The following is a 16960-nucleotide window of genomic DNA, read 5'->3' as shown; positions in this document are numbered from 1 at the left end:
AGAAGCAATGTTGCAAACTTTGCCTCCAGATTCCTACCTTACATAGGAAACAAAAATATTTAAAATTTTAAAATAAGTGTAAAATTGTGCATAATTTAACTTCAACTGCCTAATTGCCGCGCAATTCGAAAAATTTTCTGTGTAATTGGGAAATTTCTCTGTGCAGTGTTGCGTAATTTACCATCGTGGTTGCATATGCAGAATGGTAACACTGTATTTTTTTTGTATTTTGGAGACAGCCGGATCCACGGCCGTGGATATACCTACAGATTTATGAGGTTCAAGTTTAGAAGTATTCAGGTATAAAATGGACCGCACTAAGCAGAAAGGAACCGAGCCACATCAACAATTGCCAAATTAAAGGGAGCAATTTAATTTTTTACATGGAAACGGTTGTGCGGATTTTTGTGCAAATTTCAGTGGATTTTCTGCACAGTAGAAAGCAAATTCCCAAAAATTGTCAAAAGAATCCGTACAAAGGTTCTCTTATAATACTAAATTGCCCAGTTAAATTTGGCAATAGCTGATGGTTCCTTTCTGTTAAAGGCGGTTCAAATATGAATTGAACTTAGGAAAGTTATCAGAATCTTTGATAAATCTTTCAATCATCCGTTTCAGCACTCAAGCACTTATTTTGAGATCATGCTCTTTCACTTTTCCGTTTCTCACAGTATCTTTGAAAGTATCAGTTATTGTATTCTTGCATCCGTGTGAGGTGCAATTTTGTCCGTAATTGATGAGCTGAAAAAAATTGCATTTGACTGATGAGTGCAAGAGGGACAGCGATAGGTGTCGTTATTTACGATTACACATAAGTACTGATGCTCTCATAAGATGAAGAAAAAACTTCGCTGTTTTGGTTATTTTAAAGATAGGTCTGTAATTTTTTTGTATACAATACAACTTTATTACAGTGCTTCCATGAAGATTGGAAAAAACTGAAACCATCAGCTTGTATGTTTAATACTTTAGAATGCAACAAAGTCGCCACCTCATGTTCGCCAAAATTGGATTACATTTTGCAATAAGGAACCACTATTTCTGCCCCATTTTAGAAACAACATACATGCCATTGGTTTCCCTATGCAGATATGTGCTTTTATTGGAGAGCCGAAGATAGTGGTTCCTTTTTGCAAAATGTAATCCAATTGTCAGTTAGGCGGTATCGTTCCTTAACCCTCGTTATTTCTTTGTGTTTCAAAGTTGAATCAAAATTTTGAAACCCTCTTTTACACTTTTGAAAAATTTCAAGAAAAATTCAACCATTCAAAACCAGGAAAGTAATGAAGAATGTGAGGATACACTTGAATTTGAATATTTTTCTTTTTCCCGGGGTCGTTGCCAGCGCTCTCACGAAAACATCGATCAACATCGCTGTTGGTGTTGCTAATTTGTGGTGCAATTCGGCAGTCTTTCATACTCAAGCAGGCCTTTCCACGTGAGTATTATTAATCTTTCGCCCGAATTTCTTATTTTACTTTTTAATTAAAAGCATTTAACGAAATAAGAATCCTCAAAGACCATCAATTCCCGTCGAACTTCAAGTTTGGGCTGGCTGGGTCGATGGTATTCTGTCCCTTGCGTCGAACGCATCCACGTTGTTGACATCTCGATCTGCGGTTCCGTTATACTTGGAACATTGCTAATTTGTAAAGTTCTCTCAACATTTCGAGTATTTCTTGTTATTTTCATATTACTGGTGCGTCCAATCTTCTAGATTTAGCCAAATTCATCCGTATTAACTTATTTCAACGTAGTTCAGTTACATTGCTACATAGCTCTAACCTCCTAGTCAGCCTACACTTGTAGCATGTTTGTACTAGATACAGGAAATTGAAGGAATGATCATTACCCTTCTTCTCCTAATCAAAGTTAGCACATATTGCTAGATGTTGGTAGCCTAGGATCGTTTTTCTCACACTGTGTAGGAGATTACTGAATTTAGGTGACAACTAATATTGTCGCAACTACCGAGTTTGTGGAAACAATTAGGGATGTCGACACTCGGGAAAGTATCGATACTGGTATTGACTCTAAGCATCGATACCAGTATCAAGCATCGAGCTGAAGTATTGATACTTTTTAGGTATCGATGCCACAGATACTATTTCTGAATTAAGTATGCTGTAATCGGAGTGTGCGTATATTTGTCGGCCGTCAAATTCCGCCAGATTTATGCCTCTCTCCAAACCGCCCTATTCGCGCGCTCAGTCAACTATTTTGAGCCCTTTTTACAGTTATCGAACCGAGCTTTTAATATTTTTAACGAAAGTAATCATCTTGAGTAACTTGATTACTTCGTCGCATTGCTTGTCACAGTGCATAGTGAAGGTGAATTAGAAGGGAGAGAAGTTTTTAGAAAAGAAAAAGAGGCCTTCTTCATGGCCAAGTTAGATTAAGTATCGATACCATCGATATTGGGGTCTGAGGATCGATACCACATAGTATCGTTATCGTTGAGTATGGATGGTATCGATACTTAATCTAACTTGGCCATGAAGAAGGCCTCTTTTTCTTTTTTAAAACTTCTCTCCCTTCTAATTCACCTTCACTATGCACTGTGGGATACTTTGGAAGTATCGGTTAAGTATCGACATCCCTAGAAACAATATTACTGCTACAATAGGCAGCCACCTTTTATTGTATATCAGAAGGCTTTTAACTTTTTATAAATGTTCGTTTCCTATTGCTCTTTCGCAATGGGAAAGAGCCCTTATCAAATCATGCAGCTTACTATTTGTAAGTATTAGAGGGTTGGTTTTCTCATATGAATAAATAAAATTTCATTGCAATGAGTTAGATACCAAATCTTGAGCCTGAAGTAAAGCCAGGAAGTTACAATTCCGCCTCATACGTTAGCGGTTGCTTACTTACCTCGAGCTACTCAGAGCCTATGTCTTCATAAATGATGAGGGAGCTCTAAGCACTCTCAACATCATAAATGTATAATACTGTTGAGTTTCATCAGCAGATATTCTTCCATTGCTCATTGCGCTCGTAATTTTGGATTTCAGCTCATCATGTCTTATGCTGTGTCGCCACATTTGACTTGGCTCATCGTCAAGAACAACAATGCTTTCTTGAAAAAGAAGAGGAACATCAAGAAACATTTCAGCACTGTAAGTCTTTCTCTTTGCTGTATCTGAAGGGTTTTTTTTTTAATTTGAGTGTTCGAGATGAATACAGATTTTTATTTCTTGTCTCGTCGGCATAACCGATCGTCAAGTGCCTTTTGCACATGTTGTCAATACCTGCGGGCCGATTATTGAAAACGGGCAACAAAGCTCAATCGACTCTATGCTGTGTTGATTGGGTTAGCAGGGAGTAATTTTTGAACTTCTCGGACCGGACACTACAAAACTAACTGTTCATGCGAGAGGGTAAGACAAAGCAGCAGCGTTGCTGTTGTCGGCTACGTAATTACCAAATTTTTAAATGTCTTTCAACCAATCAAAACGCAGCACGGCCAAGCGAATGACGTCAGTCTGACATTTTTACTTATCCACTTATTGTTGACGTAGATTTGGTTGTAAACAACCTGTTGACAGCTGACTTAGCCAACATATGGTTGGTGTGTTGGTCATCGGATCGAACGATCGGATACTCAGCACCGCCCAATGTGGACTGAACAAACGTGTCTAAATTTGTTTGGACAAATCACAAGAACAAAACTTCTCTTTTAATTCATAAATTCATTTTTTACTGAATTGTGCGAAAATAATTAGAGGTTATTCATCAACTAAGCCTTTGTCAGGTGGTCCGAAGGTGCCTTCAGTTTGTCGGCGCTATGTCGCCTCTATGTCCATGAACTGTTAAAACATAGATTTTATAAATCGCGCTTTCCACTCAGTCAACTGCGCGACACAACAAAGCAGTGACATAGAGTCGATTTGCTGTTGGCCTGCTAAGCACTGTCATAACAAAGCAAAACAATGTTTGAGTGTTCAATTTTATGTCACTGACCGATCAGTTGATACTCTTAGATTGTTCAGTTCTAAAATAAACTTACAAGGAGAACTTCCCAAGCTGCCGCCTCTGAACGGGCTGAAAAAATTCATACCAACTCTTTGAATGAATCCATTAGGACCGTGTTGTTTTGTTTTCCAATGCGCCCTGGAAGCCTGCCCATAAAATTCCGAAAAGTCGGGTTTTCAGTGCGCATCGGGTACCCAGGGTGAGCTGGAAGGGCTGGGCGAGACGAAGGAGCGTTACTTTGCCTCGCCCAGCCCTCCCAGCGCAGACTGGGTGTCTGGCACGCAATGTCATTGCGCGCTCAAAACTGGACTTGATGGAATTTTTTGGGGGTGTTTCCAGGGTGCATTGGAAAAAACAATAATGGATTCTTCCAAAGAGTTCATTTAATTTTTCCAGCCTGTTCGGAGGCGGCAGCTTGGATGTTCCCCTTGTAAGTGCGGAGGGGGAGAAAGTTTCCCAAATGAAAGAAACTGCTTGCAGCTAATTCTTTTCCCTAATAGGAAAATGTTTAAATGCTTACTGTCAATCTGAGACTAGTAGGCATTGGGACCTAAGTTCTTACTTCTCTTGTCTCCATAATGCGAACAACAAAGTAAGCGGAACCCGATTACCTTGGAACTAGCTGAAATTTGTGGATTTCAACCTTTTGCAAAATAGAAGCACATAATAGCTGCGCCTCACTTTTATAACATTTTCCTTTAAGAAAATGCATTGCTGAATTACTGGAGTTGGGTTGTTTTGGAACTGAATGATTAAATAGTAGTCACTACTCCTGATCCTCAGAAAGCCATGGCCATAAAAAATGCCTCAACTGGTTTATCTTGTCATCATTGTCACAATGAGAGTCAGAGCTCCTGTAAATACCAGCACGCATTTTGCTAACAGTAAGTCTTACTAATATTTCTCTAACTAAATCTGATTACTTTTTGTCTAGTACTATTTATAAATCATTCTGCTCATCAAGGTTCCAAATTAAAACCGTATGGTTCAACATGTTAAAATATAATATTCTCAACTATTTTTTCTTTCAGGAGCCTGGAAACATACCATGCCTTTCCTCTTTCAAATACAGTGGCATTGTCCAGCCTAAGTCTGTTCACATTACCATTCCGCAGGATAATCGCGGTTTTGTGGTTAGGACAAAGAAACCAGGCAGTTTTGTAAGTATGGCAACATTTCAAATTCTACTTTTGATTTACAATGCAGCTGTTACAGTCGAGTGCTGCTCCGGAAGTAGCTTTGTAACTTGAAATTTCAGATATCTGCTGCATAATTGATTAATGGCTCTGGAGTGTTCACAGGCACTCCTTGATTTTTAAGCTTTCTTTCACATGATGATTGACGTGAACTGAATCAGTTTAGTGTGATGACAATGTTTCTTATCACCACCCACCTCTGATGAAAGCAGCCTTATCATGAAATATTGCACCTAATTGTCAAGATTTCCAACACTCAAACTGAAGGTTTCTCCATTTTCTTTCACATGATGATTGACGTGGACTGGATAATTTTTGTGATGACAATGTTTCTTATCACCACCCACCACTGATGAAGGCAGCCCTCATATGAAGTTCACTAAAGTCACAATTTTTTTTTTTCATATTCAAAGATAGTTCAGCAATTTTCTCTCAAATGATGATTGACATTGACTGGATTTATTTGTGTGATGACAATGTTTCTTATCACCACCCACCACTGATGAGTAAATCACAGGAACTAATTTTTATCCCATCAAAGTTTTTCCATCAAATTAGAGGTTTCTCTATTTTCTGTCGCATGATGATTAACGTGGACTAAATTATTTTGTGATGACAATGTTTCTTATCACCACCCACCACTGATGCAGGTAGCCTTCTCATAGAGCTTATTACCGAATTGTTAGAAATCACAACATTCAGAGTGGAAGTCTCTTCATTTTCTGTCATATGATGATTAACGTGGACTAGATAATTTTGTGATGACAATGTTTTTTATCACCACCCACCACTGATTAAGGCAGCCCCCCTAGAAAGTATACTATCGAATTGTTAGAAATCACAACATTCAGAACGGAAGTTTCCTCCTTTTCTGTCAAATGATGATTAACGTGGACTAGATTATTTTGTGATGACAATGTTTCTTATCACCACCCACCACTGATGAGTAAATCACTGAAACTAATTTTTATCCCAGACTGACCAAATCAAAGTTTTTCCATCAAATTAGAGGTCTCTCTATTCTCTGTCACATGATGATTAACGTGGACTAAATTATTTTGTGATGACAATGTTTCTTATATCCCACCCACCACTGATGCAGGCAGCCTTCTCAAGAGAGCTTTATTACCGAATGATTAATGGACTAGTGATGACAATGTTTCTTATCACCACCCACCACTGATGCAGGCAGCCTGAGCTTAAGTTAGAAATCACAACATTCAGAGTTTCTCTTCATTTTCTGTCATATGATGATTAACGTGGACTAGATAATTTTGTGATGACAATGTTTTTTATCACCACCCACCACTGATTATGGCAGCCCTCCTAGAAAGTATACCATCGAATTGTTAGAAATCATAACATCAGAGCGGAAGTCTCTTCATTTTCTGTCGTATGATGATTAACATGGACTAGATTATTTTGTGATGACAATGTTTCTTATCACCACCCACCACTGATAAAGGCAGCTCTTTCTTGAAGTTTTGTTCCCAATTGTTAGAATTCATAACATTCAGAGCAGAAGTTTCTTCACTTTCCGTCACAAGATGATGGACGTGGACTGGATTATTTTCGTGATGACTATGTTTCCTATCACCACCCACCACTGATGAAGACTTTTTTCCGTGAATTTTGCACAAAATGGTTCTCCAATTCATAAAACTGAAATTGTTCCATCTCCCTAATCCTGTAGTTGATTTACTCTTGAATTAATCATTGCTTTCTTGATTTTCAGTACAAACCTGGTAAATCATGTGTCCGTGAAGTTATCTCTGGTCATGCTAGATCTTCTCTGAAGAAGTTGAGGAATAAATTGCAGAAGAACAGATATCGCCAAGAATTGACCAGGGTAAGTGAAAATTTCTCTTGACTTTATTATTTTGCTTTTTCAGTGCTTCTCTTAAACTTAAGTATGCTGTCCATCATTGTAACTCTAAACCAAAACTGAAGTAAATTACAATAAAACCAAAATTCATTGCTTTTGTTTGTCAGCAGAATACTTTAGTGGCTATATCATTTAATAAACTTAATTGTTTGATGGCTCCACTGTGAACAGGCACATAACCCTGTCGTATTCATACCAAGGTGGTGGAATGTGTAGTGTTTCTTGCAAAAAAATTTATTGATTTATGATTTGTCTTTGACCTAATTTTAATGTCCCAACTCAGTAAACTCCACGTAGAATGTGGAATTGAAGTTATGTTCTATTTTTTTGGTTGGAACCATCAAAAACTGATATGGAATATGGCAAGAATAAAGTAGCCACCAAATCAGTCTGTTGTGAGACTTTTTCAGTGAGTGGCTTGATACTCTCAGCCAAAAATTGCTGTAGAAATGCGATTTTTTTCACTATGTGAGCTCACCAAGGGCTCGTTAGAAAGCTTATGAAATAAACGACAAGTTTCTGCAATTGGGGTTTCAATATCTCCAACACTTCACTCAAAGCAGGCCAACTCTCAGTTTTTTTGGACAGCTTTCATAGATATAGACTCCTGCTTTTAAATTCTAATGTGTGATTTCACCCTAATGGGAATAGTAATGTTGCCAGTTTAGTTCGCATTTTCAAAGTTATACAACAAATTAATTGCAGGAAAATACAGCTGTTGTTAAAATCTTTTCAAACTGATGAGACATTTTTTCTCTGTCAGTTATGTGTAACCGACATCCCATTTTATGGTCTAGAAGTCTGAGTGATGATAATATCTTATTATCTTCTGCATGAATCTTATGCTAGTGCACAAACAAGACAATTCCCAGTGGCAACTATATTCTTGTTCGATTAATTTGTTTCATTGCCCTGTAAATACTTGAAAATGAAATTAGCGACATTACTACTCTTGTCATCATAAAATCATCCTCATGATACCAATTTTATAAAAAAAATCTTGGATTTTTCTTTATACCTCAATGAATTAAATAATAATTTCTCCCCCTGTTACAGATGGCATTGTGCAAAGCTAGTGCATTCCTTGAATCACAGAAAGGATTGAAGGCATCCAAGGGCAAGAAAAAGAAGGGGAAAGGAAAGGACAAAGAAAAGAAACAACCACGAGTAAAGAAAACTAAACCAGCAACATCCTAGGAATTGTGACAGTTTTTTTATGATTTTGATTTGTAAAAAAATAAAAGTTGGAAAAAACCAGTCTTAGTATTTTATGTTTTATAATTCTTTTTTTGAGATTTTGAGCTAATTATCCAAAAGACACTTGATCAAGAAGTAACTCATACGAAGATCCTTATTTGTGATTCTGTCAGACAAAAGGGCCCTCTTGGTGGAAACCTAAATTGTTCAGTTCAGCAAAGGAATGGATTTGAAATTGAATATATCAATTTTGAATACCCGAAAGAACATTGGGTTATGATTTCAAGTAGCTTAGAATTATTTCTAAAACTGAGAACAGCACAGGTTAACCTTGTCATTCGTTTTTCTGTAATTCAAGATTTATTGTCCTTTAATTTTAAAATGCCCTTAAAGGGCTGCTCTCGGAATTTTTGGAGTCCTTTAAGCAAAATGATGCATGACTAATTTATTTTCACGATTTATTTCCTTCTTAAGGGCCTTGTCCTGACGTCATCACATTTTATTCGATTATCTAGTTCTTGTGATCTTTCCAAAGATTCTAAAAGAGGATTTCAATGTGATAGGAAATAATCTTCACTATATGGAGTTGATCAAGTTCTGTTCATTAAGTTATCAATGACTTTCCGCCTTAATGGTGCAGACAGGTGTTTAAAAAAAAGTTGAAGTCCTAACATGCTGTTTGGCAAGTGCTTGCTCTTACACCTACGTCTTTCCTATTCCAGGACAAGCAAAAGTAATGCTAGGGGCTTAATAAGCCCTAACAGAGTAGCTTGAATCATGAAAATTTAATGGGGCAAAATTTTCAGATAATTCCGATGATGAAAGAGAAAAAAATTAAAGAGATCTTACATATATTTTACAAAAGTTTACTAACAATGAAAATGGACGGAATGACAAACAGTTCAACAAAATTGCATTGTTTAAGCGGATCTTAAAATATTTCTCACATAAACATGATTGGACAATATATGCACTAAGAAAACACAAACACGTATGTCCTCAATCAATATTTGTAGACATAATAACTAGGAAAAAACTTGAGAGATGACCAAAATTTTTAGGTTACCATCTCAGTTAGTTATAACTGAGACAGGATTACTTCCAGTTTAACAAGAAAAAGTAGCTCTTCAATTGATTGGAATAGTAATAAGTTCTTGTTTAGTCATAAAACAAAAATCAGTGTACTCAATGAATCTCCAAGGTAGCTGCCGATTTTTTACCCTGACTTTACCACTATTTAATAACAGTATGCTAATAAATAATTAATACTAGTATCTTCTGGACTTCATTTTGCAATTGAGAACTAAAATTTCTGGGTCATCTGTAAAAAAAAATTATGTACATAGGGAAACTATTGATACAAATCTTCCATGCTAAGGAAGAGCGCCGTATGAACATTCGAGAGTTGCCAAATTTCCTTCGATAATATGTTTATTTTTGGGGGAAGTTATGAATATTTTTCCTTGGAATTTTCAGGGACTTCAGGTGAAATTGAGAACAAAATTATCTAAAAAAATTGAAGGAAAAAATTCGTAAGTTTATCAGAAAATTCATGTTTTAACAACGGAAATTTGGCAACGCCTGAAGGTTCATACGGCGTTTTTCCTTCGCACGGCAGAAATGTTGTTTCTAAACCAAGTCAGAAATTGAGGTTCCGAATTGCAAAATGTCCATCTGAAACTGAATTTAGCGCTGCAACCAGTATTGGTTTGTCGGCAAAGCATATATGCTGAGGATAAGCTTCCTTCATTTTTGCATTATGACTGAATACTAAAATAAATAGATATGATGCTTCAGAGGCACTGCTGCAGGCAGCCAATTATTTGGTGCAAAATCAACTCAGCTTTTCAGATTAAACTGCAATGGCTCATTAATAGCAGGATCTTCACAGTTTCACAAACATGAAAGAACACTAATTTACAGAAAATAAATTTGTACTGAGAGGGACGGATAAGTTTCAATAGTGATAAGAGGAAACATCAAAATCTGTCATGGAAATAAAAATACTACAAGAAAAAAAAGGAAAAGTCATGCAAACAGGTTTCAAGCCTAAAGTAGGTATTCACATCACATGGCTCCTGTTTTGAAAATAAGAACATTTGACAGAGAGCAGTCTGAGCTGATTGAAGAGCATGCCTCCATGGAATGAGGTTATTTGCAGCTACTGATAAACAGTGTTCAAAACTCACAGGCGCCAAATACGCCTAAGAAACCAGTCATAGCACCTAAAAAATGATGGCTCTGCGCCAACGTGGCCCCTAAAAATTGCCCTCCCCCCCCAAAAAAAAAATTCCTAGTTTTTCTTTTTTGTGAATTTTCAAACTTTTCCCCAAGTTACAGTTACTAGTTCTGAGACTAAAATATCTTGCGTCTAATTTTTTTTTTTTTTTTTTTTTTTGCGTTCTATTTTTTTTTTTTTTTTTGGCGTTCTTTTTACTAAATGCGCTGTGATATATAGGTAAAAAGTCAATCTGGCCCCTAAAAATCGAGCTTGATGCACCACATGGCTCCTAAAACTCAAAGGTGAGTTTCGAACACTGCTGATGAATATCTCATAGAGAAACTCTCTGATTATTTTACTACGCATTTTTGATTCAAGCATTAAGTGTACTTCTACTAAAAAACAATGAGTGCGAAAGACAAAAGAATAAATATCACAGTTCAGGTCTTTATATTCTATAATAGGTATCTAATAAATTAAAAATATTTCACAGCAAAATACTTAGAGAGCAGTAAAACCAAACTTGGTCTTGAAAGATCATGATCATTATTCTAAACTTACTCCTTTGCTTCCTGTAAGAGGTTGAGAGAAAAAAAGAAAAGAAAAATTGTAAAACACAATAGTCGAAATTAATGATGGACCAAAAAAGAATGTGAATCCTATAACTAATAACACTTATCGAAAACTTTATGGTGTTATGAATATGTTACATGAGGCATCAATAACTACAAAACACTCTAAAATATCTCATACTTGAAAAAATCTACGATGATTGGAATTATCATCAAAAATAATGAGATTAATTTTTGCATGCCTTCTCAGTATTTACAACCATACTTGAGAAAAGGGATTTCAGTCAACGGAAGCAAAATTTTCCATCAATAATTTTTATCCAGTTGGGTCAAGAATTGATTTCAGATTTCCCAAGAAAATTCTCTTCAGGGCTTATACAGGGTCATTTCAAAAGGTCATTTCCACGGTTTTACTTCTCCAAAAATGTTAACGAATAATGGCAGTGGTGATAAAAAGTTTAATATTCATAGTCTTAGCTTTTCATCGAGCTAAAAAATTTGAAAATCGACCCACTACTTTCTTGAAATAGTTTGTTTTAGTGTTACCTCCTTTCACGGCAGGTCCATAATTGAATCGACGTATGCGAAAACGTCCATTGTCAAATACATTATTTCATAATTGCGGTGGGTTTTTTTTGTCCCACGACACTGATGAATAGGATTGATCTCTTTTGTAAACATTTAATTACACTTGGGGGATTATTTATAAAATCGTTCTACATGACTAACATCTTAAATCATCTTGTGTCGTTACATTGCAACGAAATTATCCACTCAAGTTCTGAAACACTGTCTTGGACATCGGACGATTTCGCATACGTCAATTCAATTGTAACTTGGACCTTTGCGCAGAATATTGGAGCAAGAAAAATAAAGTGAGGGTCATAGAAAAGACAAGTTGTAAAGAGTCTACCTTATTTTTCAAAGCAGTCTCCATTTGTCAAAACATTTCTGATATCAATGCTACAGCATTCTGATGTCAGGTGAGGAGTCCTCATTTGACTTAGTAGCCGGGAGAAGACGTTTTTTTGACCTCATCATCATGACGAACTTACTACCGCTGAGACCAGATCTCAGGTTTGAGAAAAGGTAAAAATCTCTGAGGACTGAATCTGGCGACTACGGACGAATTTTAAATGTTTACCGCGAAGGTGATAAACCTCTCTGTAACACATCAATTCACAAATCTTCATTTTTAGACCTGCTAGAAGAAGAGGTGGGTCTGGTAAAATGGATTTCCCCAGTGAACTTGTGGGCCAATTTTCAACTTTTTTAACTCGTTGAACAGCTGATATATGACAGACATATTCTTTCATACCACATTCATTTATTGCTAATACTTTCGGAAAATTGAGACCGTAGAACTTTCTTTTGGAATGATTCTAATAATCTGGCCATTTCGTGCCCTGAAGATTAGATTCTCAAAAAGTATTTTTCACAGAACCTGGCTTTTTGTACCAAAAACTTCAAACCGCCGTGACTCTGATTTGGTTCGAAATTTTTGTGCAATTGTAATCCTTAACTGTTCGGGGAATATTCCTCTGTATTCTGGCATCAATAACTTGACTTTTTTCGTCATCTGAGGACCCTTTTTTGGCTGAAGGTCTCATTCATTCCACTATTATTATTTTAGGCTGTTAAAGGACGAATTACTCAAAAAATAACCTTTTATCTACTTACAAATGTTCCGACACAATTCAATCTTTTTCAGCATGGAGTGACGCCAAAGAATTTTAAATATCAACCAATGAAGTAGACATAGACTCTGGTTCAACGCGGCAAAAAGGACAGTGACCTCTTTGTAATAACTCCATTTCGTAATCATCCACATGGAAAATCTGGAAAAGGCCAGAGACAAAAACTTAGATGAAAAAATTGACATACAAGTACCATCAAACAATTTTTTTTAGAAATATAGGGTATCTACTCTAATATTTCAGTCACCAGATATCCACCTCTTAAGATAGAAGTACTTTTAGCCATTTCTGACAAAGCTCTTTCTTGACCTTCCTTTCTTTGCGGCTCCATGATGGATCTGCCTCTGCATATGAAAAAATATATTTATACAAATATTTTCTTGGACTAATTTTTTACTAAGATTTTGAGAATGCAGATAAAGTTGAGCTCAAGCTAATATAAATTCCCAAAATTTGGATTTTTTCGAAAATTTTGAGCCTTCATGATTGAAAAAGAAATATTCCAACAACAAACTCTCGAATTTTCAGTTTTTATGTTTTTAAATTAAGGCAGTGCTGCAAATTTTCCTTTAATTTTGGAATGGACCACTTGACAAGGTGCAAATTTCAGCATTGTGATACATGTTTCTTAACCAAAATTTCACATAAAACACGATGCACATAACGAAAATCACCGAAATAAACTCCTTTCGAAGATATTAAATGATTCTTGATACGTGAATTGAAACCACCTGCTCATGAAAACTCAATGCTCTACATGATTTACATCGCGCGCTAAACGTTATCATGAATGTCTGCAATATAAAAATCTGGCAACCTCAATCTTGACGCTTTGGCTCAGCTATAGCAAATTGCTTATAGTTTGAACAACACATGGTGGGGCATGAACATTGCTAGACTGAGAAGATTGCTGAAACCGTTGTAGTGCGCGATTTGACTCACGTAGAGCTTTGAGTTTCTTGGGAGCGGGCAGTTCAAATTCCTCGTAACCAATGTGAAATAAAAACGTTAATATCTTCGTTAGGAGTTGGTTTCAGTAATTTTCGTGGTGTGAATCGTGTTTTGCGTGAAATTCTGGTTTAGAGACATGTATCAGAATGCTTAAATTCGTACCTTGTCTAGTGGTCCATTCTCTTGTAAAACAGGAAATTAAGGACTTTTCATAATCAAAACACATAAAAAAATCTTTCCAAAATGGGCAGAAAAGGATCCTTCTACATAAAAACAACCACTTCCGGACAGCATCTCACGAACAGATCGTGGAAGGGGAAAGTATTTTTTTAAAGGCAGCGAACAGAGGATGTACATGAGATTTGAGCCAAATCGGTAATGATCAGGTTCTGGAAGTATGTAGTCGTGTTGACATGAAATGACCTATGAGTGACTACTACCAAATCAAAAGACACTACCCACCTTAAAACAACTATGACACACATAGACTTGAAGTTCTGGCAACAGGTTCCTATAATATAAATATTTGAGAGGCGGTGGTAAGTGGCAGATAACGACGCTGGCGGGGTCCATGGCAAGCAACGTTTCTCTGTTGACAGTGACAACCGGCGACTCATCCTCCATGTCCAACATGAGAAGTCGTGCTGTGAACGGATCCGCTGCGGAGCTAAATGATGCAGGGCCGCTTGGGCGCAGTGCTTGAGTGTGGTCTGAAATTTGCTGGTCCCAATCGTCTGCTTCTGCAGAACTTCGTGTTGTCTCGATGAGTCGCATTGCTTCAGCATCGGTGATTCCTTCCTCCGGTAGAAACTGCACTAGAGGCAAAACCTCTGAAATTGAGCAAAATATGATCAAACGAGCATCCTCCTTGAGAAATATACTGAAATTGATATAATTGAATCTCATTTTCACTAAAATTTTGGCAAACATGGAGATTAGACTATCGACGTATGATGCAAAACTGAGACTTAGCAGCTTGGTATATACCAACTACAGAAGAAGTTTCTAAGTAGTTGATAAAGTAAAGTGATAAGGTACCCTGGGATCTGGGATAAGGTAGTGATAAGTAAAGAAGTTGCTAAAGTAACATCTTGGATGTTAAAAATGTGCGCGACACATCTTGAATGTTGGTATGAACACTACGATTCTTAATTCAACGTGGCTTGAATGTTACTTCAACAGCCGAAGTGTACATAACAACATTCAAGAGTTGTCATGCAGATTTTTAACATTCAGAATGTTACTTCAGCAACTTTTTTTCCGTGTAGAAATTCAAACAGTAGTTTTCTGACAGTACTTCATAATATGGCGGTGGCAGCATCCCTGTAGCGAACTTATGAAAATGTATGTGTCCACACTTGAACAATTTGAACCAAATTAAATAATAGTTTACGATTTATAAGATGCAATCTTATGTTGATTACAAAAAAAAGGGCAACCGGAAGTAAGTTAAAAGAAAATAAAGTTATTGTGTAAATGTAAAAATATTGATATCTGAGAAGAACTTCCAGTCAAATACCGAAGGTTATGTGGGAGTGGACGAAGGGATGGCGACAGTTGACACATGTGTTGCCCTGAGATGAATTGATTTGAAGAGGGTTGTGCGTTGAACACCTGTAGCACATTATCAGCAGATCATCATTGTCGTGGTAAGGCTTCCCTCGAATACGTAGAGTAGACATGTCAACATAGTCCTGAGAGCAACATACAGAAAGCAAATATTTTTACTCAAGTCAGTTCTTATGATATAAACTAATTGTACAAGGGACACTTTTACCTGATTTTCTCTTGTGTTTTATTTTTTTGGCAAAGAACTAAACTACTTAATAATGCCATTAAACTTTCTTTGACATTGAACAAGAGTATGAAGAAAGTACACACAAAATTTTAAGTTTCAGAGTTCTTTACTTTCCTGTTGAAAAAATAATAAATCAGAAAAAATTAGGCAACGTCTGATTGGTTAGACTAATTCCCAATTAAATTGCAGTCAGATTCTGATCATGGATGAAAGCCAAAGACGTTCAATGATAGAAAAAATTTGGGCTAGCCATTTTTAAAAAAGACAAGTTGGATTTTGCAATCGCTAGCGATAGCAATATTCGTCATGGGAACTATAGCTTCTGGGATATGAAAATGTTAAGGTACGGTTCGTTTGTAGTATCTTCTGAATTGAAGGGGCTATGTAAGTTTGTGTTGACATCTCTTTTTTAACATTTTTAATTTTTTTCTTTGCATACAAGAAAGCTGTTATGTACCAACTATTTATTTTCGTTGGATTATATATGGTTTTCGGAAGTTAACGCATTTAAGTTTCAGGTTCGCTTTTTCGGCGTAAAGTATGATATTTTTACTCTACACATATGCCTGAATACGCATCATAAGTGACCTATGTGCTTCCTAAGTTGCCAAGTATTAATTATTGTTTGATGATTGGTCTAAAACATTCAATACAACCAGTAAAAATTAACTGTCCCCAACGAGATTCGAACCCCCGCTCGCACAAAAAGGAAAACTTTCCTTATGCCAGAGTGGTGTCGTAGACAACTGAGCCATCTCGATGCCCATGGCAGTCGGGAGAAAAGAAAACAGTTAAGTGATCTCGGACGCTGAGCGGGGCTTCACAAGAGATGTCCTTGACACTTTGGCCACTGCCGTGATATGAGACAATGGAGAAAGCGCCTTTCTCTGTGAGACATTGTTTGCCTATGCTTATATGTGTCTCAAGGTTCATCTCAGCATGCATTTGCTATCGTGGCAGTAAACTGAGGCAATATTTCTGTATTCATGGATTAAATCAATCAATCGAGTTCTGATTTTGGCTCATATATCCGTAACGGGTCCTCCAGAGCAATTTTCCACCTTGCACAATGGTTATTATTTCTTTATTTTTATTTCTAAAATTTGAAGTGGGATAATGGCGGCTTCTCAAGAGCAACGAGGAAGGCGATTGTTGGCACCAACGAACAGAAAATTGATGGCGAAATGTAACCAATTAGAACCTCCCAAAAAAAAGAATTTGCCTAAATTCGTTTTTCGGTGGTTCTGCGCAGATTTACCAGTCAGACACGACATCTCAAGGAGAAAAAAAACTCGCGGAAAGCGAATTGTAGAATTTGACACAACCTGACGTAGAGACATGATTGACTAAAAAACACAACGATTTTTGATACATGCGAAAATGAACCAAAAATCGAACATTGGGCGAATCGCCCAAGGTCACAGAGACATAGGGAATTACATAGCAGTAGCAGCAGAACGATTGTAAA

General features: G+C 36.7%; 2 protein-coding genes across 5 annotated transcripts in view; one reads left to right on the top strand and one right to left on the bottom strand.

Moving 5' to 3' along the window:
• The first annotated feature begins 1285 nt into the window (after positions 1 to 1285).
• Positions 1286 to 8313, top strand: RpL28 (ribosomal protein L28). Of its 2 annotated transcripts, none has more exons than XM_019055232.2 (5): positions 1286 to 1438; positions 3015 to 3119; positions 5007 to 5135; positions 6907 to 7020; positions 8113 to 8313. In XM_019055232.2, exons 2-5 carry the CDS (start codon positions 3021 to 3023, stop codon positions 8251 to 8253), a joined length of 483 nt encoding a protein of 160 aa, XP_018910777.1. In that variant the 5' UTR covers positions 1286 to 1438; positions 3015 to 3020; the 3' UTR covers positions 8254 to 8313. The 2 variants fall into 2 exon arrangements, with proteins under 2 accessions (XP_018910777.1, XP_018910778.1); XM_019055233.2 differs by lacking the exon at positions 1286 to 1438 and adding an exon at positions 1511 to 1699.
• A 774-nt stretch (positions 8314 to 9087) lies between these two features.
• Positions 9088 to 16960, bottom strand: part of Oseg1 (intraflagellar transport protein Oseg1) — a 28738-nt gene continuing 20865 nt past the window's right edge. Inside the window, exons 19-22 of one of the 3 annotated variants that reach the window (XR_002009734.2) lie at positions 15214 to 15388; positions 14157 to 14524; positions 12727 to 12884; positions 9088 to 12210 (exon numbers count right to left, since the gene is read on the bottom strand). Coding sequence is in view for 1 of the 3 variants with exons in the window: in XM_019055176.2 (XP_018910721.2) it covers positions 12780 to 12884; positions 14157 to 14524; positions 15214 to 15388 (648 nt within the window). In the remaining 2 variants the exon portion in view is untranslated. Of the gene's footprint in view, positions 12885 to 14156; positions 14525 to 15213; positions 15389 to 16960 lie in introns of all 3 variants that reach the window. The other 2 variants (XR_002009733.2, XM_019055176.2) reach the window with 2 other exon arrangements.

The sequence above is a fragment of the Bemisia tabaci genome, chromosome 3 (genome assembly GCF_918797505.1).
Source record: "Bemisia tabaci chromosome 3, PGI_BMITA_v3".
Taxonomy (NCBI): domain Eukaryota; kingdom Metazoa; phylum Arthropoda; class Insecta; order Hemiptera; family Aleyrodidae; genus Bemisia; species Bemisia tabaci.
The sequence above is the reverse complement of the archived record's forward strand: the minus strand, read 5'-3'. Positions and strand labels throughout refer to the sequence as shown.